The sequence below is a fragment of the Siphateles boraxobius genome, unplaced genomic scaffold, assembly GCF_051911475.1.
Source record: "Siphateles boraxobius isolate OS27281-9 unplaced genomic scaffold, OSU_SipBor_1 16, whole genome shotgun sequence".
Taxonomy (NCBI): domain Eukaryota; kingdom Metazoa; phylum Chordata; class Actinopteri; order Cypriniformes; family Leuciscidae; genus Siphateles; species Siphateles boraxobius.
The window spans coordinates 7,482,518-7,509,685 of record NW_027508766.1 but is presented as its reverse complement, the minus strand read 5'-3'; the positions used below and the strand labels follow the sequence as shown (position 1 = coordinate 7,509,685).

At 35.4% G+C, this 27,168-nt stretch overlaps 1 protein-coding gene across 4 annotated transcripts in view; it reads right to left on the bottom strand.

The window, feature by feature from the left end:
• Positions 1-27,168, bottom strand: part of arid3c (AT rich interactive domain 3C (BRIGHT-like)) — a 103,346-nt gene that overhangs the window by 14,360 nt on the left and 61,818 nt on the right. For all 4 annotated transcript variants that reach the window (XM_077231368.1, XM_077231369.1, XM_077231370.1 and 1 more), the window contains 3 exons: positions 25,286-25,358; positions 9,674-9,857; positions 3,792-4,030 (listed from right to left, as the gene is read on the bottom strand). In XM_077231368.1, coding sequence (XP_077087483.1) covers positions 3,792-4,030; positions 9,674-9,857; positions 25,286-25,358 — 496 coding nt within the window. The remainder of the gene's footprint in view (positions 1-3,791; positions 4,031-9,673; positions 9,858-25,285; positions 25,359-27,168) is intronic.

Below are 27,168 nucleotides of genomic sequence, written 5' to 3'. Positions count from 1 at the left end.
GCACGCCAAATTCCATTGGCTCGTTCAATAGTAATCGAAGATGATAGGCTCCCTAGCGTGATCCCAATTCAGTCGACCGTCGACTACGTCCGACGTTATCGACTGAAAGGGAACGCATTACCTCTGTGCTTGCCAACAAAGGTTTCTCCACCAAGTACTAAGCTAAGGCATGTTTTACTTGTGGATCAAATACTCATTTCACTAACTGAAATGCAAATAAATTAACCTTTATATAATGTGTTTTTTTCTGGATTTTTGGGTTGATATTCTACCTCTATCTGTTAAAATAAACCTACCATAAAAATTATTGACCCTTCATTTCTTTGTAAGTGGGCGAACTTACAAAATCAGCAGGGGATCAAATAATTATTTCCCCCACTGTAAATCTTAAAACTCCTTGAAACATATAGCATTATTTCACAGGTAGATGTTAGCCTAAAGATAACTTAAGATAACTAAAGATATATGGTAAACTAAGGGTAAATTGTACTACAATTTTGCCAGGGTGCTGTTTCACATTTATTTCATTTAAATCGACTGGTACTTTGAGCTAAAGTAAATATGAGCTGACTTTTCACTATCAAAGAAGTTAGACCAAACACTTACATAAAAAAGTATAACAGTTGAGAAAACAATGCAACAGCAATGCAACACAATCTTTAAATCATGGTAATATTGGGAAATTAAAATCTATTAAAATGTAATTTACTCCAGTGATGGCAAAGCTGAATTTTCAATTACTCCAGTCTTCAGTGTCACATGATCAATCTGAAATCATTCTAATATGCTAATTTGCTGATTTTTTTATAAAACTTATTTATCAATGTTGAAATCAGTTGTGCTGCTTATTTTGTGGATACATTCTTTTCAGGATTTGTTGAATAGAAAGTTTAAAAGAACAGCATTTATTTGAAACATAATTCTTGTTTTTAAATGATAAAAAATATGTCTTTACTGTCACTTTCGATCAATTTAATATAAAGGCATAAATCTTATTATGGGTGTAACGTTACACAAAACTGACAGTTCGGTACGTACCTCGGTTTTAATGTCACGGTTCGGTACGGTACAGCAAAACTAAACATAAAATTGCTTTTTTTTTATTAACTGATTTACTGAACAAATTGTGTCTCTGTCTTTAAATGAATTCAGTTATAATTAAAAATTTCGCATTTGCATTAACTTCTAAATTGAATCATATGTTTTAGCTCCAATTTGTTGTTGAAATATATTAATTTACACAATTTTCATGACAGATATTTTAAACATACATTAAATAATCACGATACCACTAACAGGTTAAGTAGAATATAATGATTATATAGGCTAATATAGTGCATATATTTAGCGAAAGATTTAATTTCTCTAGCTGACTAACAAGCTGTTGACACTTGCCATGAGGTAAATGTAATGCTACATTGGATATTGTTTGCACGCTGTTTTACTGATGTCTTTCCGCAGTTGAAACATTGATTGAGCGATTACACGAGATATAATAATGTTGTACTGTATCTTTCAACATACCTCCAGATTTTCATTCATGTTTATTAGGAAGATGAGAGATGATCATGTTCACTGCTGCTTAAACTGAGGCGCTTATAAATTGATCTGTCACGCTACATTAAAGAGCGTCAAAACAGCATTTTTTTGTTTGAATTTCGTGATAAAATGGACATAATTTGAAAAACGACACTTAGTTTCTTATCGAAAGTAACAAAACATGGAGCTTATTGCGATTATTGGCGGTTAATGGTGGTTAGGCTGAAATGCTGTATTCGAAAATTTGCAATTTATCGCATGTATTCACAAATACATGTACTCTTACACCCTAATTACTATTTAATCAAATGTCAAGGAAGAAAAATTTGTTTTGTGACATAAGGTAAAGTGAGGTCAACCTCAACAATGGGCCAGGGCTGGGCGGGGCAGCAGGGGGCGGGGCGCGTTTGGTAAAGTTAGGGCAACCTCAATAATGCGCCAGGGCTGGGCGGGGCAGCAGGGGGCGGGGCGCCATGAGAGTATCGCCATACGTACCATGGGTGGTGTATCGTGGTTTTTCGTTTTGGTTTGAATATCGTTACACCCCTGAATCTTACTGACCCCAACTTTTTTATTTTGAATGGTAGTGTATTTTATTATTTTTTTATATTTTATTTTATTTAACCCTTTTAAACTGGCTGTGTCATCGCCGACACATACCAGCAAGCTGTATTCATTTTTACCCTAACTCTTCAATCTTTTGCACTATCAAAACAATTCAAATTGCCCCTGACAGTAGACAACATGCACTTTTCGGCACAAATGACAGCAGCTTTCTGGCAGAGCGTGAAGGAAGGATTTGAACAGAGAGATATGAAGCCTGGCAGATTAGAGTGTTTTAGATTGCATAAAATAATAAAAGAAACGAACAAAAACAAGGTGAAGGAAGTGGTAGACAGCAGAAGGGGCGATTGGGATGATTTTTGATGAAACTTGGGAGACGGATTACCATTACTCTTTCATTAATCTTAGCATGTGTATGTGTGCGTGCATATGCATGTATGAATGTATGTGTGCGTGTATGAAAAATAGTATCCTAAATGAAAACTGTGCAACAAAGTGTCACAAAAAAGACTTTTATATATGTATTATAGTTCATTTTTCAACTATAAAGTGTTAGTTTCTTTCGTTCGTGATTTTTCCTTCTTAATAAAAATCAGTACATTTATTCCCTTTTTTTATTTTTGTCTATTCAAATTCTATTTATAAACTCACCACACACAATAATGGCTGATAACTGTAATTTATTGAAAGCCATCGTTTTTTCTGAAAAAGATGACACCTTGCACTTTGAAGATAGCACATTGTTTTAGAATTTAACAGTCAAAAAAACTAAAAATGTGAAAAACACCTATTTTAGTTTTAGGGTCTATAGGGTTATCTGACATTAATTTTGATACTATAAACCCATTACTTTAAAACTTATTCTATAATAATTTATTATGTACAACGGTATTGCAAATGGAAAGGAAGTTGCTCAAACTGAATAGAGCTTTTTATTCTACACATTAAGATTTAGAAATAACATCCCGACAGGGAAGTATGAGTATGACTCAAGTCATGCAGTAAGCACTGAGATCTATTTAAAGCTGCTTTGTAAAAACTATAAATACTGTCAGATTTGTAAGGGTCTTTGATCCTTAAAGATTTGCGTGACTTGTCCTTTTCCATATGGGCACATTACTGAATCATGTCTCTTTGTGTTTCATTGCTCCTGCTGGTGTGATGCGGAAACTGGCAGAGTGGGCAAGAGGAAGTCCTGCAAGCTGTTTCCTGTCTGCTCTGATGACTATTCAGGCCACAGCGTGGAAGCGCAAGAAGTGGCACTGTTATTGTGTAAGAGAGATGACTTCTCCTATGGAGGATCTAGGTTGTAATTTAGATGGTCTGCAATAACATTCAATTTCCTGATGAGGAATATTTTTCTTTCTCTTTCTTTTCAAAAATCAACAATTAATATAATACTATTACTTTTAGTTGGTTTATAATGGTTAATTATACATCATTTAATTCTAATTTTTATTAATTACTGTTATTATTTTATTTAGTTTTCCTTGGTCTATATTATTTTATTGACACAGCAAAGAATTATTGTGCAAAGGAGGAAAATAATGTATGTTCAGCTGTATTGTTAAAAATACATAAAATTGAATCTTAATATTAAAGTATTTTAACGGAAAAAAAAAACGTTTAAGTAGGTACAGAAGTATGTTGTGCAATACGGAAATACAAGCACAAACACAAACACATACCATTCTTGATAACAGAGGTCTGAGTCATGTGCCCGCCGTTGGGCATGCTGATGTGGGGCATCTGGAGTTTGGGGGAAGACAGCATTGTAGGGGTGCCCACAGGAGAGTAGTTGAAGAGGGTGGAGCCATAACTCTGTCTCCGCCCTTCACGGCGATTGCTGTCGATAGCTGCCTGAAGCTCCCCGGGAGAGCTCAGTCCCCGCTTTTCACATTCATAAGGATAGAGGTACTTCATATACCTGTAGAGAACAAAAGACAGAACATGAAACGCGTTCTGTGATGTACAACCTAATCACAATGACACTACAGCTATTAAACAGTAGGGGTGGGAGAAACAAAAAATGTATTCTCCGATGCACTGCGATTTTCTCTTAATCGATTCAGAGAATTTAACCGCAGATGCACGATCGCACTATGTGACTGTGTCTTTGTGTCGAAAAGGTTGAATTACAAGGGTAATCGTGGACAAATACATTTAAGAAGTCGGTAAACTAATAATAAAGAAAAAAATGTATATCAATAATAATTTGGGAATTTAGATGCCTAAAGAATCCCACCTCTAATAAAAAGTGTTTGAATGCTATAGTCACATTGGAAAAGATATGAACGTCATTGTATTAAATGCACCGATCGACCGGCCAGGGACCGTAATGGCCGTTTTTCCGCATGATTGGCCTGGACCGGTAACTGGCCGGTCAGTCTCACGTCTTAGCGATTCTGAGCCGATCCATTTTGTTGCCAGCGGCAAAGGCAATAGTGTCAGCTGCGCATTCTCGCTCTCTTCTCTCCGATGACAAAGTGACACACACACACACATCTCCTCTCACTCACTTGCTCCGATTAAATAGTGCTTGTACAAATTCCCGCAGGTTTCGCGCTCACACCAAAGAGCGCGCACCACTGACATATACAAGAATCTCAGTCTCAAGCAGTTTGTTAGTCACAAGTACCAAAATGAGTGGCTTACTGCGCTTAAAAGGTCAAATACACAGAGAATTATGTAAAAAAAAAATTGGCAAGTATTTAGTTAAACAGTCAGTTTTGAAACATAATTAGTTGAGAAAGATAACGCATGTTGTGTAACAGTGTATTGGATCCGTGCACAAACTCTTTAAGCGACAGCAGCCTAATATTCCTGCTGCTGTCTGTCATGTTAATAAAAGAACAAAAGACAAAGAAAATCACTCTCTGCTCTTGACTGAATATCTTGTGTAACTAATTGTAAGCATTGATCTGCATTTAATTTTTACAATGAAAACCAACCAGTGTTATGTTACATTTGATTACTTTAACGTCTGAAGTATGTTACGTCCCTGTGTTGCGTGTGTTTTTTTTCTCCCATTAATTATTCTGCTGTTATTGCTGTCATTCCTTTTGTGTTGCTTGATTCGAGTGTATGTGTAAATTCTGCTTTTGGTCGTTTTCTTTTGTTTTTTTGTAACATGAGTTTGTTTACAGTGTTCTCACTGTATCTTACCAGATCTGAAATAGGCGGACAGGTAAGAATGTCACGTGATATACACTGCAACACGTAGGGGTTTCGAGCTGTGTCTAGTACCTTAAGTTAGGGGCGAATGCCACTCCGTGTACTTTTGGTTCTCTGAGCAGTTAGTGAAGATAAGTTAGGGCGTCATGGACACTGAAGATGTTTGTTTTATTTCTTTATTTGCTTAGTTAGGGTTTGAGGTTATTTCTAAAAGCTAGACTTCTTTTGGTTTTGTTACTTTCTTTTCTTTGGCGCCGCCCAACGCCACCTATTCATTCTTGTGGTATTGACTATCTTACAGGAATACTGTATATATCCACTAACTGTATATATTCTTTATATTCTTTACGTGTTTGTCTTGCTTAATATTTGCCTTTAACCTTGTTGGTACTGAATAAAGGTATTGGCTTTTTGCGCAGATACTTGGATTGGTGGTTCTTTGTACAGCACATAGCTATATATGTTTCTCTTTAATGTAAATTGGAAATGTTAAACCCCTGAAACCCTAGACTATATGAGGGGGCGTAACAAGTATTTCTTACCTGAATATACTGTATACCCACTTTAAAAACTTAAAGCAGTGTTTATTTCATATCTCTTTTTACTCTATTGCATTTATATGTGCTGTTGATTGAAATTTGTTTTTATTTGTTCTTTTTTATTACTGTCTTTTTAATTGTTTTTTTATGAAAATAAAATTTTGCATTGACAAAAAGTAGATTTTAGTTTGTATACTGTCAATTATATTTTTTGAAAGAAATTCGGAATCGGCAAAAATCGGTATCGGCAAGTTATGGTTACAGAATCGAACTCATCTTACACTTATGCATGTTCACCAAGATATCATTGAAAAACGTAATATAGAGGTCTTGATTAAATAATTCATCTGCATTACTCCTAAGCACCAAACAACATTTGAGTATCAAAAGGTAAGATGCAGGTTTTTGTGCTGCCACCGAGTAGTGAAATATACAGTGTTTTAAACATTTATTTAATCATGAGTTCCTAAGCAATCTCATATAACTCTGTCCTCATTTACAACCCCAAATCAGAAAAAGTTGGGACATTTTGTAAAATGCATTAAAATCAAGAATCTGTGCTTTGTTAAGTGCTTCTCAGTCTTTTTAAGCAAAGATGGGTCATGGCTCATCACTTTGTGCCAAATATCATGAGAATTGTCAAACAATTAAAACAATCACATTTCTCAATGCAAGATTGGAAATAATTTATGTCTTTTATCATCTTCCATACATAATATTGTCACAAGATTCAGGGAATCCAGAGAAATCTCAGTCTGTGTTGGGTAAGGCAGGAGACCTCTGTTGAATGTGCGTGACCTTTGAGCCCTCAGATGGCATTGCACAAGATACCATCATGCTAATCCGTTAAATACAGCCACATGTGCTCAGAAGTAATTTGGAAAACCGTTTTCACTGAACACAGTCTGACGCTGCATCAAGAAATGCAACTTGAATCTCTGTTACGTAAGGAGAAAGCTTTCCATCAGTTCTATGTGGAGATGCCGGCAAGTTCTCTGGGCCTTAGCTCATCTCAGATGGTATAGAAGACAGTGGGAATGTCTGCTGTGGTCAGATGAGTCCATGTTTTAGCTTGTTTTTGGGAACTGGACATCGAGTTCTCAGTCCCAAAGACGAAAGGGACCAACCAGACTTTCACCAGCGACAGGTGCAAAAGCAAACATCTGTCCCGGTATTGAGGTGCATCATTGCAAACAGTATGGGTAACTTGCATTATTGTGAAGGTACCATTGACATGGAGGCACATATTTGGATTGTACAGAGACATAAACTGCCATCAAGATGACATCTTTCCTGGGAATCAAGACAACGCCAGGCCTCATTCTGCACATGCTAAAACTGAGTGGTTTCTAGACACTCTCCACCATAGAAGGGATGTGCCCGCCTGTTTACTGCAGTCCAGATATGTCTCTTATAGAAAATGTATGACCCATCATGAAAAGGAGAATCAGGCAATGATGACCACAGACTGTTGAGCGGCTGTCTTGTATCAGACAAGATTGGGCAAATATTCCACTAGCAAAACTCCAACAATTAGTATCCTTAACTCCCAAATGATTAAAAAGTGTAATTAAAAAGGAAAGGTGAAGTGAAATAGTGGTAAACATGCCTCTGTCCCAACTTTTTTGGGGTGTGTTGCAGCCATCAAAATCAAAATGTGTTCATATTTACAAAATACAATTATGTTGGTCAGTGAAAACATTGTAAAACATTTCTTTGTACTTTTGTCAGTTAAAAAAAGTTTAAATAGAATTAAATCACAGATTCTTGATTTTAATGCATTTTACAAAATGTCCCAACTTTTTCTGATTTGGGGTTGTATTTGTTTTGTACATTAAGTGTTATTTGGACTGTTTAATATTAGGATTTTGTTTAAAATCCCCCACAAAATCTACCCCACTACCCCGCAACATCAAGCCCCCAGCATCCCCCTGATAAAATAAGTTCCCACTGCTAAGCACAGGTGTAATAGCAAAGTAACTAAAGGTGTAGTTCATCACATTAACTTTATGTTCCACTAACAGCTGATAGAAACAGAAAACTTTTGTCTTCATTTCGAACAGTATATCTATTGTTTTAATAGTCACCCTATTATATATTTAATGAATATATTTACTGTCATTTACATTTTTTTTAATAAATTAGGGGGGAACACTACACCATAATGTAGTGAGTGCACATTCTTGCTCTCAACAGTGCTGTGAAATCAAGATTTCTTGCATTTCTCTATTTACATGATCTAATTGTAATTGAGAGTAATGTATTTGTGTTAAATGACAGTGCTGAGAGTGGGCATGCACAAACAAGTTCATGTGTTCCTCAAGCAGGTCAAGGATTTACATAGAAAGTAGAAACATAACTAGTACTATATTTCCTACACGCATACTAGAGATGCGCGGATGGGCTATTATTTCATCCGCAACCGGATCACATAACTCATCATCAGTCCGCCATCCATCCGCACCAATGTTTTTAACCAATTTTCAAAACCGCACCAGCCCGCCATCCGCTGATACAAGGCGATGCTGATGACAGCCGCGAGACTAGAAACCGCCCGCCACCCGCCCGAATTTAATTAAAATATTTTTTTTCGTCACGTCATCCGCCCGATCGTCGCGGCTATAACCGCCAACCGTGCATCTCTAACGCATACAACAACAACATGATGTTTCATTAAAGTTTACATTGAGTCAAAAGTAAAATTAATTCAAATGTAAACTTAAACTCTATTGGAGTCTAAAGATTTTTATCTAATTAAATACAATACTCGTATAGACTACTATTCAAAAGTTTGGGGTCAGTAAGATATTTTCAAGAATAAATTAATACTTTAATTTAACAAGGATACATTAACATGATCAAAAACAACAGTAAAGACTCTGTTCCACAGATTCTATTTCAAATAAATGCTGCTCTTTTTTCTTTATTTTTTAAATCTGAAAAAAAGTGTTACGTTTTTCCACAAAAATATCAGGCAGCATAACTGTTTTCAACATTTATACGAAAAAATTAAATTAAACACAAAATCAGCATATTAGATATGATTCCTAAAGGATCACGTGACACTGAAGAATGATGCTGAAATTTCAGCTTTGCCACCACAGGAACAAATGACATTTTAAATATATTTTAACAGAGAAAACGGTTATTTTAAATTGTAATAATATTTTACGGTATTACTGTTTTTACTATATTCAAATAAATACAGGCTTAGTGAACATAAGATACTTCTTTCAGAAGCATTAATAAATCTTACGTTTTTGAATGGTAGTGTGTATCAATTTATCAAGAAACTCCCCAAAATGAATACAATTCAAATACATTTGTGTTATATATTGTGTTAGATGAGGAAACCATTGGATAAACAAAAAGCAGCTTTAGAAGTCAATATATTGTCTACGGCAATCCATTTTGCAATCAAGTGTGTCAAAGTGTCTTCTTCATACAGGGTTGTGGGTTGTTCACACAGGATGCATTCTTGACTTTGGAGTCTGACATATTTTTTAAACATGGAGAATGTCTTTGGCCACCGTGCTGTTTTGTGTTTTTCGATTCTTCCACCATGAATGCCGCATTTGAAGTTAACTAGCGAGCCCTGGTCTTTATTAAACTCACATTGTGCTGATTCAAGAAAGTGCAATGCTTACACAGCATTATTGTTAGCTTGATGGATCTCAATTTTGCTGAACAAATGTAGCCTATCTTTGTAAAACCTCTTTCTTACTTTTACCAAACACTGTAAAATACACTGTCTTCACTTCACTATTTTAAAAGCAGATAATTAAATTGGACAAGATAGACAACAATCAACTGGCAGTTATCAACAAGTTGTTCTCGTCTTAAGTTATCTCACTCACTGTGTTCGGAGGGTGAAAGCTGCGCTGGTGATGGAGGTAGGGAGGTTCAGGCCTTTGGTAATCTCGCGCCATATTTTCTTATTGATGACTTCCACTAAGCCGCCTTTTTCGGTGACAAGCTTGTAGAGAGTGTAGAGATCCAACACCTGCTTGGCCATGATAGGAATCCGATTCACCGGAGTCCCTGCAGGAGCCGGGGAAAAAAGCACAATATCCACAATCAATGCCATTAACTCAAGCTCATTGACGAGCCTCTCGGCCGCTTATAAGGCCAATCAGTCAGGCATAAGTAAAACGTCCGACAGCTTCCCACTCCACTTAGCAAAAATATCACTTTTTGCCTTCAGTCAAAGGTCTGCACTGTTTCACCACCAGTGAAAAGAAAGATTCTGGCTTCCATGGCTTCTTATTTGTAGAACGAGTGTGTTTATAATAAGAGTAAAATCTCTATTAGTAAAAAGGATTTCACACTGTATAATCAACTAAAAAATCATATGCCATGATCTAATAAGTACCATAAAGCCCGGAATAGTAGCTGGAGATAATAATTTTGACAATAAAGAGCAAATGGCTTTTAAAAAAAAGAAAAAAAAGTTGCCAAACATCTAAACTCTCAGATGTCGATGCTTAAACACTGCTCTCCTTCCAATTGCCAGTTCATTTGCTGAATGAAAAAAAAAAACCTTGGTGATAATTTGTGCTCACGATTTAATGTTAGGTTGTAATGTGTGAAGAGGATAAGCCCTTTGTGTGCATCTGAGACCGCCTGACCTCAAGATAATTAACCTGTATTTTGCTGATAGAGTTCTATTGTGCCCATTGGATTTCCCATAATAGCAATCAATACGCAGAGAAATATAGAGCAAACAACAGCAAGCCAAGCCACAGTCTGAAAAGAGCAAGGAGAGCAGAGCTACGGTCTATCAAGGTAAAAACACATCAATTAAGACTTGTAATTACGGCTTCATTTTGCCTCTCTGGCATGTGAACTAAGAGACACTATTAAAACTAAAGATTTATCTGCCTTCTCTCTGAGACAATGCTGGCATTAGATCTAAAGTAGCACAAATGTCTAAAACAATCGATTGATGTTTCTAACTTCTCCTCAAACTCACCACACAAGTCACTGAAGTAAAAGTAAGTATCAAGGGTCTTGATTTAAAAAAATAAAAAAAAAAATAATTTGTTTAGAGCAGTAGTCCTTCTAGTAATGATCCAACACAATACCAAAATTTTTTATTGTACAGAAAAAAATAAAGAAAACGTCTTTAAAATCACACAGAAATGTATTCATATTAATAGAATATGACATAAAATAATAATTAATTGAAATAATATTATTCTTGGTACAGAACACTTTATCTATATCCACTATATCCCTTTATCTGTTGCAAGTGACATTTTGTCTTTTGCCTTTATTCAAACATATTAAAATGTATTTAAGCTTTTTAAGCTTATTGCATAGTTGTGCTAAGAGTGTAAAACTAATCTACGCTCTCTGCTTTCAATTGTTTAATTTATGATAACACAATGAAACATGCAGAATTGTGCAGAATTTTTTTTTAGATTCAAAGTTTGTACTCATTATTCCCAACCTATAATTCAATCACTCACTGTGGCTGGCTTTCACTATATCTTTGGACATTATTTTGTGGGTTTTAGTGAAAATGGCCAAGAGGAAGGAGCTGTCCTCTGCAACCAATAAGGATAGTATCAAAATGGCTGAATATGGTCAATTAGGCTATTGCTCGTTTGCTGGGTTTGAATGCCAGCAGAATTATTGCAAAGCACTGTGAGACAGGTAAAATGCAGAATGTAGAGGACTGGGCCAGTCAAAGAAGACTAGTGAGCTATTTTAAAATCCCTCATTTAAATTAACTTCCAAAGTCTGGGATGAGATGTGCAATTGTAAGGAACCTCAAGTTTCATCTCACACTACAAGACGAGTATGGAGGATCTGTTTAGAGATTGAACAAGTGATTTCTAACACAATAACAATCACAAACACCCCCCACACACACAATGATGGTGGGCAGCGAAGGCATTCCTTAATCCAAATGAAATCCTTTGAAAAATTCTAAACTTGAATCGAAGTAGACGAAGGAATCTTGGCTTTGGAATGAATTTAGGTAGACATGCAAAAAGCTTGCGTAATACCCAGGATAATGATGGCTGTAATCAAAAACAAGGGAGAACGAGTGAAATACCTGTATTAACAACTGATATATATTATAGATGCACCGATACAAAATTTCTTCACTGATACCCGAATATTCAGAATGATATCTGCTGATACTGATAGTTCTCAGTATCTCAGTTCTGATCTCTCCAAACTAATGCTGTAAACAGTGGCAGTTTGCGTTATCGAGTCACCAAACACCGTCGACATGCAAATGAACGGCCAAAACGCATTACACATTTTTCTGTTTTTAGTTAAAAAAAGTGTAAGCGGCCCCCTAAATTAATAATTAATGATTTTTACAACGGAAGTGAATCAATCAAAAAACATACTTTAGCTGAACAATTTTTTTTAGAGCTGCTGTAAAACCAAAACAATCTCTGTTCCATTAATTTCCTATTATCACTGTAAAGCTGCTTTGAAACAATCTGTATTGTTAAAAGCGCTATATAAATGAAGTTTATTTTACTTGACTTAACTCGACAGGGAACCTTCTCATTTGGTACATTACTATAATATTAGTTACTATACTATACTATTATAATCCATAATTAAAACAGAGCTATTATATTCGACTGGTTTATATTTTCAGAAATATTAATTACACTCAAAACCTGAAATGTTTGTATACAACTCAGTTTCACACAAGGTTTACATAAACACTTGTCTTCATGGCAAATTTATTCAAACATACATATATAAATAACAGTAAATAAGCTCCTCTCTAGTGTCTTTGATGGCTAACTAACAAACTGTGAACACTGGATAACTTTCCTGAGGTAAACACAATGTTACATTACTAATTGTTCACAAGCTGTTTTATTTGCGTCTTTCCGCAGTTGAAACCCTGATTGAGCGATTACATCAGGCATGTTTAGTTTTGTTAAGTTGTACTGTATCAACGTATCTTTTGATGTTCAAACATGTTTTTTCATTCTATAACTTGTTTTAAAGTGGAAGAGATGACTCGCGCTGCCGCTTGAACTGAGGCGGCTACAGCGATCCGTTACGTCACATTTATACATCACATTGAGGGTCAAAACGCCATTTATTGATTGAATTTCGTGATAAAATGGACAAACTTCGAAAGCCGAGACTTTGTTTCTTATCACAAGTAACAAAGCACAAAGCTCTTTGTGATTATTCGATTGGAGACGCACTACAAATAATGTTTGGTCAAGGGAAACATTGGGGACCTGGCAACCCTGGCTTGAACTACGGGTCAAATAGAGCCTACTTTTAGTTTTTTAACTGTTAATGCATTATTATCTTGTTAACTTGCCCTAAATTCAATGCAACATACATTTTCTTCACACACAGTATGAGTTGCAGTCTGACACGTTTTTCCACCCCCTTTTGATTGACAGGATATTATCGGCCCTGATCATCAGCTGTTTTTAATGGCTGATAGTGAAAATAATTGCTTTTATTGGCCGATACCGATTATTGGCCGATAACTCAGTGCATCTCTAGTATATATATATATATATATATATATATATATATATATATATATATATATATATAGGGCTGTAGCTATCGATCATTTTAGTAATCAGGTATTCTACTGATTATTCCATCGATTAATCGAGTAATCGGATTAAAAATTTGTCGTAATATAAATAGATCCAAGTGAACAACAGCCTTTAAAATTACTTAAAAATACAAATAGGTAACACTTTAAAATATGGTTCATTAGTTAACATTAGTTAACTACCTTAGTATACTAAGAATGAACCATATTTCTACAGCATTTATTAATCTTAGTTAAAGGGATAGTTCACCGAAAAATTAAAATTCTGTCAGTATTTACTCACCCTCATGTTGTTCCAACCTTGTAAGACCTTCGTTCATCTTCGGAACACGAATTATGATTGATAAACTTAAGATTGAGCCACTGTAGTCACTTGGACTATTTTAACGATATCTTTAATAACTTTTCGGGGCTGGCAAGTTTCAATCCCTTAGAAGCCTATGGAGGCGTGATCCAGCTCTCAGATTTCATCAAAAATATCTTAATTCGTGAGTAAATACTGACAGAATTTTCATGTATGGTGAACTAACCCTTTAATATTAATTTCAACATTTACTAATACATTATTAAAATCAAAGGTTGTATTTGTTAACATTAATGTACTGTGAACTAACATGAACAAAAAATGAAACTAACATTAAAAAAGATGAATAAATAGGTAGTTACAAATGTATTGTTCATTGTTAGTTCATGTTGGTTAATACATTAACTAATGTTAACTAACGAACCTTATTGTAAAGTGTTACCTAAATATATAATAACAAGCAATAATTATTTGTTCAAATAAAGTACCAAAGTAATCATATGGGTTTTAATGAACGACGCAGTTAAAATACACCATGTAAAATAAATGATATAAACTAATATAAACATAACTTATGTACATTACGTAAGAACAAATGTCCACAGAGAGCGCCAACGACTTAGTTTCACTAAGGCATGATCAAATCCTTGTTTAGTATTGGCCAAACAAAATTTAACTCAAATGTCAACTTAATCTTTAATATTTGGTCACTTCTGTACTATAGAAATGCAACAGCTGCAGTAAATTTCTTGAACAAGAACATGTGGACGTCAAAACATGCAAACTCAGTGCAAGGGTTACATTTTATTTTGAAATCGCGATGAACAACAATATATTTTAAATATTTCATAATATTTCAGAAAGATATTTATATATTCTCCTGTGTTGGCGTAGATTTACAAATGAGGTGCGCTACAAATCTTGTGAATCGACTCACACTAGGTGGAGATGAACATTATAAGCAGACAAACTCACCGCACGCAGAGATGGAGTTTAATAAACCCGAGACGCTGACACGCATATAAATGGTGACAGTGCAACTATGAAACACGCGCCAGAGGTTTTACGTTCCAGCACATGCAGAGACTGAGTATGTGTGGAGCTGCGTTTACTGTGAACGGAGCTGAGGTACTTTTAACACAATCTGCACACATGTAAATAGTTAAAGGTTTGTGCTTCTCTGTGGGGAAAAAAACATTGTATATGTGTTTTTAACTGATTCGCAGCCTTTGTGATTTCATGATAGCACTATGCTATGTTATGATTGTAAATAGATTGCGTAGCCTAAGAAAACGGTGTAATAATGCGGTTCATGGATTCTTGTCTGTGGAATGCGCCACTTCTGGTATTTTGTATTTTCGGTTACTCGACACGGGTAAATTGCAATCGAGGACTTTAGTTTTCACTATTCTCACTATTAACTAGTTGCTTATTAGCTTGCATATGACTAGGATATTGGCTGTTTATTAGTACTTATAAAGCACATATTAATGGATTATTCTGCATGACCATATTCTTTATCCCATTATCCTACCAATACTTAAACTTAACAAATAGCTTACTAACTATTAATAAACAGTAATTAGGAATTTGAGGCAAATGTCGTAGTTAATAGTGAGAATTGTACTAAAGTATGACCCATTTTTATTCTATACATTTTTTGCATACTAGAATAAAACACAGATTTCATGATAAGCTGTAGTTTGCCTGTTAAAAATCTCAACCAAGTTTAGTGTGTTCTTCATCCCAATTTAACATACTCCTTATATTTTGATGCTTTAATTGAACTTGTAGGGTAATTAAAGGCAAATATTGTGCAAATAATGCACAAATAAGTATTTATTCCCATGCACAAAAGGCCAAACGAAATGAGGCTGGAGCAATAAATAAAAACTGACTATACAAAAGCCACCTTTGGTCTGAATCTAAACCTGGATAAGCTTCTTTAAAACAAGATTTACGAGCGCTCGATTTCCGAGGTGATGTATTCATCTCCTCTGGTCTCCTGAATAAGATGCAGTGAATAAAGGCCAGTACAAGCTTTTGTCATCCCTAACAATTTGATCTGCTCATGCATCATTATGACAATGAGTGATTATGGAGTGCAGAGAAACACGTTTTGCCGAGCTCACATAGCTGCCTACTGTTAATTGCTCACTAGCTAAAAAGGTTTAATTGAAAATGTGCTGAAGAGAATAAGCCGGTGTTGGGCCCAATCATCTGTGTGGCTGCCTTCATCAGCAGTCTGGGTTTTCATCATTCACTTCAGCCAGATAATGGAAGGACAATGTGTCTGCAATTGCTTGCTCTTCCGAAGCATGAAATGAAGAGCTAATTTGTAAACATAACGCTAGGAAAAAATCTTTATCCATGTGTATAAAACAGGCAAATTGCACTGACCAACAAGCTTGAGTAAGTCCTCTATGATGTATTTGTCATGAACAGTAGTTAGCTTTACATTACATTTATTCATTTGGCAAATGCTTTTATCCAAAGTAACATTTAAGAAACACTTCACGGTTTGTAGTGTGTGTGTGTGTTCACTTCTCACTGCTACTAAAGTGTGTGCACTAACTTGGATGGGTTAAATGCAGAGGACAAATTACGAGTATGGGTTACCACACTTCACGTCACGTCACCGTCAACGGGCCTGAGGGCCGATATTCATTCCATATTATTACATATATATATATATAAATATATATAAAAATATTCAACCTAGGTTAAAAATGGAGTATAAGTGTAAATTCTTTTTTTTTATATATATAAAAATGCCTCCCTTGTGTTCTAGGCATTGCTATCAAGCTGATTACAAGAAGGTGCAATAAATAAATCTACATTATTAATTAACAAAGTAGATGATTATGGCTAGCCATACATTTCATTTTTTTCACCCTTTGTATTGTGCATTAATAATGAGGTTCGATACACTGTAAACAAATGTTTTGTACAAGTTTACATAGACAAACTGAAAAGAAACACTTCATAATGTGGCCCACTGTAGTTAATAGTAAGAATCAAAATCTATATTTTCATTCTAGATTATCTCAGCAGAATGGCATTTCCACACACTTCAGGGTTGTGCTTTGAGTGTTATCACCCTGACTTCCTTCCAGGGAAATTAGAACTGAAAATACGAGTGAAACTAAGGCTGCTTTCACACAGGCAGTTCAGTTTGAAATGAAAAAGTGAAAGCTGTCATGCGGACCCGTGTGCACACCGGGGTACCGAACCAAAGGCTACCTGAAGGAGGTGGTCTGTGTTCAGTTGCTCTTGAACTGTGCCACGATTGGCGTGAATGTGAAAGCAACATGGACTCGGGTTTGCACAAGTAACCTGCGCATGCGTTTTAGCCAATGACGATGTACTTTGTTCAATAAAACATAGTACTGTATAAGGGATGATGGTGTTGATGATTTACCTTGGATACGAGCGAGAGTGAGCCTGCAGTGTATTCACATATAGTGAGTGCAATCAAGGCAGCAAATGAATGGCAATCCGCAAAAGATTCAGTTTGCAACACATGTACAGTAAACCCAAGTGTCATTTACTCTGCTGCGTATAATAGCACCAAATTAATAACAAACAAAATATATTGACCATGTTCTGTTTTCTATTATGCGGCGTGCATGTTTGTAATAACGTAAGATGAACGCAAATGCACCAGGGTTCAATGGAATCAAGTTGAGTCAAGTGTAAAACCAGACCAACACTGCGGGGGGCGCCGGGAACAATTGGCCTCGGACCGCAGCAAACGTGCCCAGTGTGAAAACGCCCTAAAAGACTTGTTCTTCAAAGCTGCTGATGGCCTTTCATTCTCTTCATTGGTATTTCAGGTAATTATGAAAGCGTCAACTATTGATTTATTCAAAAGAAAGTGCTGATGCTGCCCTAAGATGTGATCAATTTATTGTTGCCTCCCTGTGGGAATCATGAATCAAAGTGGGAATTTATCAGTTTACAATGGGCAATAACACTTGTATTGTTCCTATTGCTTAAAGATCAGGGGTCGTAAATGAGCCCATCACTCCAAGTCTCTTCCACGATGGATGTATTTATTCTTTAGAAGCCATCAAGGCAACTTAAAAGAAAAGGATACAATTAAGAGATTTACATCAGTTGTTTAAATCTCATTTCTCTTCATATAATGAGACAACCATAGTAGAGCTAGTGTCAAACAAAGAGGGTTTTCATAGCCGCACCATACAACAACAGTCTGTTTCTGAAAACTTCTGGAATCACATGATTTCTCCATTTTGACAGAGGTATAATTTGGAGTACACGTTTCATTTACAGGTCTTAAACAGCTGGTCATAAATACTTCTCTCTATATAAAGCTCTCTGGGGGAGCAGGGAATATCATCTACATTCTTCCATGAGCGGAGTTAAACACAGGACTGTTTGTGTTGAGCTGTGAAACAGAGGCAGCCATTTTGATGTGAAAAAAGATACGGCCATCTCAGTACACACAGGGGCTTGCGACAAACGATTCGCATTTGACAGGTTATGATTGATGATGGCAAGGTCCGGGGGACACTGGGAAGGCCAATGACCTCTGGTCTCAGGCCAGGCCTACAGGGGACAACAGTCCTGGCACGAATTCACTCACAGCGGGGGAGAACCTTTCGTGTATTGGTTTTTAATGTGTTCCGGACACATAGTGAAGCTGAGAAGATTTCAACCAAAGTTTTCATTTTCTTACAATCATCAAGCTGTTACCTGATCCTGTGACTAAACTGATGTGGAAATTTTTTCTGGGAGCGAAATCTCATGCTTTGGAAACATTTTGCATTTGCAAACTATCCAAAATTCTCTCTAACCGGAAAACAGTGATATTGTGAAATATTATTATAATTTCAAATGTTTTGTATTTAAATATATTTCAGAATGTAATTTAAACTTATGATGGCAAAGCTGGATTTTCAGCAGTCGTTATTTCCATCTTCCATCTCACATGATCCTTCCGAAGTCTTTATTTGTGTATTAGTCTATGTTGTGGTGCATAATATTTTTGTGGAAACTGTGACATTTTTTTCAGGATTCTTTAAAAAATATAAAGTTCAAAAGAAAAGCATTTATTTAAAATAGAAATATTTGATAACATTATTAATAACTTTACTATCACTTCTAATCAATTGAATGCATTCTTGGTGAATAAAAGTATTAATTTCAGACTGGTTTTTCTGAACCATTACTTTGTTCATTTAAATTGTGGCTGTTCCTTAGAGACAGTTATTGTATGGCTTAAAAATATAGACTCATTTGGATTACTTTTTAGGGTCATTTGAACTACTTAAATTACATTTTCTTAAATATGATAGCTCTAATTCTTCCCTTTCTTTATATTTGGTAAAAAAAATAAAATCCCTTTGTGCTCGATAAAAAAACAACATGAGGGTAAATGATGATAGCTTTTTCATGTTGGGGTTAACTATAACTTTAAGATTGGTTAGAACCAGAAACTGATTTTAATAAAATGTTAAAACTCAAAATTCTTGCATTTTAGATATGTGCACAACATTCTGTGCCAGTCAACAAATATAACATTATTTACACTGCACGTCAACATACATTTAAGACGCGTGTCCTACTTGCATTCTGAAATCTTTTCTAGGTTGAAGCTCAGATTGCACAGTAACCAATGCTTGTCAAAGATCTAAATATGAACTTGGTATCACTGATCATTGACCTTTCCTCTATTATACTGTACTGCTAAAATGTACCTACCAAAATAACGGCAGGTGAATCGTTTGCATCCTGTCATTCATCTTGCTCATGTCAAACACACAAAACATCAGGCTATTGATCGCTTTACAGACATTCAGTTAATATGTAAATTTAAGAGAGAACTGACGACAACAAAATGAATTTATGCAGATGTTACCTTAAGAACATCTAGCAATAAGTTGCAAAAAAAAAAACTCAAGTTGAGAAAACCCTTAATGATACTAGTCAAATAAAAATGGCAATAAAATGAAATAAAACATTATTACAATAAATAATAATAATAAGCAGTACATTTAAATGTTACCATACATTATTTGACCAAATATTTGAATAGTCATGAAGCCAAAATGCATACCTAAATGTTGGCAAAAGCATTACCCTGGCCATGGCCAAAGACAAAAAAATAAAGCCCTAAAGCAGAGGTGTCAAGCCTTTTTACCTTAAGACCTTAATTATTTACTTGTACGCCCTAATATTTTTAGTTATTCTTATCTATCAATAAATATAATGAATTTTAGAAATACATGTCTACAAATGTTACTATTTGGATTTTTTTTTATTCAAATTATACAAGTGGCCATTTTTATATATATTTTATTTATATACAAAATATTTTGTATATATTAATTTTTTAAATTAAGACATTTCTATCACCATCTAATCAACTTCCTGCAATACTATTATCAACCCCTAGGGATTTGTGAACCCCCAGCTGGAACAAAAAAACCTAAAGTAAAAGGCAAAATCTTAATCACCACAAAACCTGCCTGATTACAGAATGTCAGTAATACAGATAGCATTCGCCAGGGAAACCTGTTGTCAACGTATCAAGGGGCTGCGATAATAAAGTTCAGGAAAGTCAGGAAAACACTCTCAGCAAGTGCAGCTTTTAATAAGAGCTGTAAAGTGATATTAGCTGTTTGTGTTTTCGTCTCAAATTGCAACATGCCATTAATCTTATTCAATCCAAATATGTCTTGAAATGTCATTTATAATATGCAGTACGTCGCTTGTAATATGATCCCTACCAAATTTCAAACAAGAAAAACCACTAACGATGTGCTGTATGAACACCCAGTGGGGGCAGTATATTTTAAAATTTCACAGGAACAAGCGATTTTGCTCTAGTACTAAAAAGTACACTCAGGATTATTAAATTGTCACCTGTCACTGTTGAAGCACACACAGAAATGTGAAGCTCCCGAGCAAAGGAAAATGGACCTATGACAACAACGTGTACAATCAGATCTGAGGAATTTAACCACAGTCACTCACAAAATATCCCATAGTACTACTGTAACTTTGACTTTTTGATTGCCAAAAATAACATATATCCATATGCAACATCTATGTTTAGACGGTAGGTGTAGACTTGCAGGGGCACAATCTGTTTCTATACTTTAGCCTCATAAGCCCCAGTTACCCAGTGACCCTAGAACCGCCCCGGTCTATTAGCATCTACTAAGTGAACATGTATCGTGAATCTCTGTCACAATGGTCTCATCTCAGTTAACAAACAGCTCCAACTGTAATTCACAAATCACCATAATGAGTGACAATACTTAACATGGAGAATGTTAAATGGGAGTTTCCATTCTATTCATGTTGTCAGTGTGATAAAACAGCTATGAAAGCCACTCTGTCATTTAACACCATGGAGACATCATTGACAACACAACAGTAAAACAAGTACAGCAGGTAACCTGGATTATGTGCTGAAAGATTCATTTATAATAGGCAGATCCATAACATAAAAAAGCTTTATTCTAAAACAAAATCGCGCAGATTTTTTTTTTTAAGATTAAAGTGTCAATCACAGAAAACATGAACTGATAGTTAAATTAATGTTTGTTTAAAATACCCCAGGTGCATTTACATTTTTATAAACATTTACATGTTTTTTCCAATCTGTATAAAAGTAAGTGAACCCTTGATGAGTGCATTAGGTGTTCTATACAGATCAATACAGATTTAGACATCAAGCATAAGAACAGAGGCAGATTTAATTACAGTATATTTGATCTCATGCCTGAGCTGACAGGAAGAGCTCACTTCGCTGCATTCAGGCATTTTTATGTGATGACATCACTAGACTGGTTGACTCCTCGTTGGCTGTCTCAGATGGATTAGCCCATGGCGCAATAACAACAGCATGAACCGCGATAAAACCTGGCCTGCATTCCTGTCATCACAAATTCAAACCGATGAGACAGAGTTAAATGACAACACAGTCCTCTCTGTCATCTGTTGCCTCTCAGGAAAAATACATCAGATATCCTGTGACATGTAACTGCCTCAAACATTAAACCAAACCACCAAGGTGTAGTTCTGCCTAAACAAGAAAATCTGTTGCAAAGATAGTTTGACTAGTCAAAAATGGCCACACATGATGTATAAACAAAGTATACTACAAAAAACTGGTATGGAAACTGTAACTGGTATGGAAAGCTTAAGAAAAGATTTACTGTATATAATACTAACTATTATTTTGATGATCGATTAATCTAACGTTTTTTTTACGATTAGTCGAATAATCTATAGATTATTTTTAAGATTAATCAAATTATTTTCTGATCAGTCGATTAATACTTTAATTCCCCTAACAATAAATAATAACCATAACTTCTGCCATTAATATTTCAATGTTTTATTCAAACATTTTTTCATATTAAAAAAAGAAAGAATTAAAAGACATCTATCAGTGATACAAATGTCCATGATGGCTGCATTCATAGTCGCTGTTTGGAATTGACAGCAAGGAGTAAGTGAAGTATCTGCTTGAATTCATATCTGTATGAACGAACAGCTGAAGTCACAACCGCATTCTACGACAGTATAAAAAATGGCGATGTCCATACCATCTGGAGGTTTTATGCTCCTTTTTATTTGTTATCATACATATCAAATATAACATCCATTAGGGCTTTTAGTCCAAAGGTGTGCACATTTGGGAAAGAAATTATGGATTCCCATGTTTACTTAATATTTCTTTATAAAGAAATGTATTTATTTTCTTTATTTTCATTTTTCAGTAAATTATGAGGTCCGTCTGATCTGTCACTCATATTACGTGTCATAACTCCCAAAGCTTGTGAGTCGCAAGTACCAAAATGAGTGGCTTACTGCGCTTAAAAAGTCAAATACACACAAAATTGTGTGTAAAAAAAATATGTCCGTCTTGGCAAGTATTCAGTTAAACACAGTTTATGTTTTGGAACGTAAACAGTTGAGAGAAAACACATGATGTGTAACAGTGTATTGGATCCGTGCACAAACTCTTAAAGTGACAGCAGCCTAATATTCCTACTTCTGTCTGTCATATTAATAAAAGAACAAAAGACGAAGAAAATCACTCTCTGCTCTTGACTGAATATATTTTGTAACTTTAATTGTAAGCATTTATATGCATTTAACTTTTACTATGAAGACTAATGAATAATGAAGACAAACTATTGCACCAAAGGAGAGTGACCAATAGAAACCGGTCTTTCATTCTGGGTGCTTAAATACCACCCACTGAAGTGCAGCTTCACTTGAATTCAAAACATTTCAACCTGCAAGCAAAGGTTTTAGAGTCACAAACAACGACAGCAGAACAGAGAGCAAATTTGTGCGTGTGTGATGAAAACGGCACAAAGACAAACAAAAATATAATCGCACTGCAGAGAGGTTTGCTATTAATTGCTTTATTTTTGTAATTGAAACAGCTTCAAGAAGAATTTTTATTAGCAATTTTTTAAAAATACAATATCATCATTTTAGCTCTCAAACGTAGTATGTTTGACTGATTAAAAAATACACAAAAGTAACAAATAATAATAGATTATAATTAGTAATGCTACGGTTGCATTTTCATTTTACTAGTAATTTTGACTTTTTCAAAACTTGACCTTATTCTTGTAAAAAGCTTTATGACTTTATTTTAAAAAATATTTTATTTTTCCTCTATCAATTTTAATGTGGCATATTTTTAAAAAGGGAAACAACATCAAATTAACTAATTAAATTATGAATAAATATATAATATACTCATTTATTATAGAAAAATTTAAGTAATCCAATACTGTAAATTTTCAAACACAGACTGCTGAATATCTCCCCTTCTTGGATGTAAAACTTGTAACAATAACAACATCATTGCACTAATATGTAGTGCATATATGGACAAAAGCATGGAGTAAGCTGTGAATAGCCAGCTGTCACAATGTTGTGAGCTATTCAGTAATAATATATTGTATTACTGAAAATCTGTAAGGATTTTATTGAGATCCTGCCAATACCTTTAGTGTAATGTGTAAGGAAGCCACAGTCACAACTGTTAGAAAAGCACATCTGTCATTGTTCATGGATTTCTTGCTCAATCCTTCTTTCTCTGAAAAAAATCTGCTGCATTTTCGGTTTGTCTTGCAGACCACTGTGCCTGACAAGTTCATAATAAAACTTTTCAGCCAATCATACTCAAAGTACATTTCAAACAAAAGTGGTGTGATATTGGCTGTATATGTTATTACATCTATGGCTTTTAATGTACAATAAATCAAAGTAAAAGGATAAACTTAAATGACAACTAAAAGGAGGAAAATCCTCTGAAGAACAGAATTATATATTACATATTCTATTCTATTCTATTTGGAAGCTGATGTATTACTTTGTTTACATACACTACCATTCAAAATTTTTGGGTTATGCTCTCCAGGCCGCATTTATTTGATCAAAAATACAGTAAAAAGAGTAATTTTCTGAAATATTACTACATTTTTCTAATTTAGCATATATTATATCTTTATTATTATTTTTTATTTTATTTAGAAATGTATATCATCTTTATATTTGATTGTATTATGAAAATAATCATATGCATTGTTTGCTTACATAGATACTACAAAAGTGTAACAAGTTTACGGAAACAAAATCACCTTGGACGTAAACCAAAATTACAGTGAAAATACACCAAATATCAAAACAGAGGTTTTGTAACATATTACAACAAAAACAGCCCTGTGTATTTAAAATAGCTCTGTCTTGTCTTGGAAAGTCTTCAAAGGCTGCAAACGTCCTCATATTATACAAGGCCATTAATGTTCCTCTATTTCCTCTATAAAATATCGGAGACTGATGTCGGCTAAAGCACCTCGGTGGGAAAAACCTATCTGATGATCTACCTCCCTCCTCAATAAAGCAAAAAAAAAAAAAAAAAGAAAATCATTATGCTATGCCGGCTAACATAATACCAGGATGCTGCCTTCCCCACTGTGGCAAGGTCATCCCCTCAGGGATGTTTTCACATAATCTGAGAGTAATTATAAAACAAACAGCAGAAGCCGTTGTTTCAGATAGCATCGGGCCAGAAACACGCCACAGTGGCAGCAACACTTCAGAGAAATGGACGGTTCAAGCAGGAAACTTGAAAAAGCCTATCACAATAGTATCTACACATTCTCAGCCTTTACCAAAACAATAAACCCTGCATTTCTATTGTTGGCAAGACTGCAGATGGGTGCTTAAGCATTTATGATGCTTTGTTTCCAAACACAGGTGGCACACAATTATATCAAACCTACTTATTCCAATTGCTCTTATGAAATGAGATCCTCGTTATATTAATTCTTAAAAAAAAAATAATAATACTGAAAACCTTATTTAGTCATAATTTTTTTTTAAAAAAGCTTGTTTTGTTATTTGCTTTGCTATGAAGATCGGTGAATACAATTTTACCTGGAATATGGCTAAAACATCACCAGCAAGTCCTATAATTATCATATGTGAGCCTTATCATCTAAAGGCAACATGTGGTTTTGCAATGTGGGTGTGAAGGGGTGTGTGCTTCTGCCATTCGTGATCTGAATAGCTATACATAACTAGACTTACCTCTTTTTTGCATGAAACTGAAGAGATCGTCAAGAAACTCCTTCCTTTTCTCATCATCGTCCAGTTCGTATAGCTGTGAAATGAAAGAGAAGATGCTTTTTTTAGTATTTTGAGGATTTTGCTTTGAGTTATTACAGTTATTAAGTTATAAAATGTGAAGCATATACAAGACACCACATCTATCGTCAAATGCATTATATAAAGGCTGGATGCTAATACATCCACACCAGTGGGAAACCACATGCATTTTAAGGGCGCTTTTCAAGTTATTGGCATATCCATTATGTTTTCTCATCCTGTCCCCGCTCTCTGAATGGACCTACTCAAAAGAGCCTTTTAAAAGCCATCTCGTGAAGGAGAAGACTGCAACCTGATGGAAATATGTTCCTCAACCTTCACTTTCAATAAGTCTTAGGCCACGTTAACAGGCGGGCAGGTCGATACAGGAAGACAGAGGGATGACCTTTGGAAACAGCGGGGCACATGGAACAAGGCCCCGGAGATAATAACCGATCATTTAGGAGTGTATTAGCTGTCACCAATATTAAAGGACCAATGCAATCAATGCCTTGGAAAAAGGTACAGTGGGTTTAAAGTGTGAATACGACACAACAGCCTTTTACCCATATGTGACATTTCCAAGCCTGCAGCACAAATAAAACATGTTCTGTTCGAAATACAACAAGCAAACAAAGAAAATCGTATGAATGAGGCTCTAAAATGCAGTAAAGCCTGTCAAGTTACCTGCACCTGATATGTCAAAATCTATGTGCTTCAAAATTTCAAGATGTATGGCAATAAAGGTGACATTTGAATCAGTCTGTTCATTTAAACAAATCTATATGTGTGGGTTTAATCTGTTTGTGCAGATGAACTGTGTGGCAAGTTGTTGAGCGACATAATTTAATATAAACCCTAACGAAAAAGGCACAGAACGCGTAACATGAGAATTCGGCTTCTCTTAAAGCATGCAGATTTAAACGCAGATGTTGCGCAAGTAAGACAAGAAAACATTCTAGGATAAATCAGGGAAAATATACATTCCAAAACCCAAATTGGTTTGAAATAACAAAACTGATTTTTTTTTTTTAAATAGCATTTCTCATAAACAATACCAGGTGAATTTTCCGACATCTTAAATACATTGCTCACTTTTATTTATCTATCCACCACTCTGCCCTCTTCACTTGAGGTGCCAGGAGCTATAACAGTAAATTAGAGATTCATTAAGATTGAGGTGATGTAATTGTGACACTGTCACTTTCAGAGGCCATCACTAAGCTAGGGTGACCAGTAAAGGGGTAATTAATGACGTCTACAATGTTGCATTAAATATTAACAGATGGAAAATACATTAGAGCACTGCTTCACCTTTGAGTGGTCCATTACAGTCATATTAGGTCTATTCCCAGCATCATGACTGCAGGAATGCAGAGCACTGATGCATGTGGTGTTACAAGACTCACATAAATCTAAATCTTGGTGTGACTGACATGATTTATATGAATGTGAAATCACTGATTATATGGCATAATCTATTTTGTTAATTAATCACGTTCCTGTGTATATTGCGTGGATGACGGGTGGTTGGGCAGATATTGTGTTTTGTGGTAGGTGGTATGCCATACGGAACCGTTGCCACTGAAACTGCATATTAACGCACCAGTGGGGCTCGACAGCCTTAGTCAAACGGGTTGGCGCGTATGGTTGGGTTGCGGAGAGATTGTGAGATTGTGGTTAGGTCTCAGCAGCAAGAGGGAAGTAGAGGTCAGTAAGCTGGGCTGAGTTGAGTGGGGGACGGAGGGGGGTGACTCTGGGACGCCAGAGTCACTGTCGAGCCCTCTTGAGGTGTCGTGGGCTAGTCGACGATACACTGAGGACGG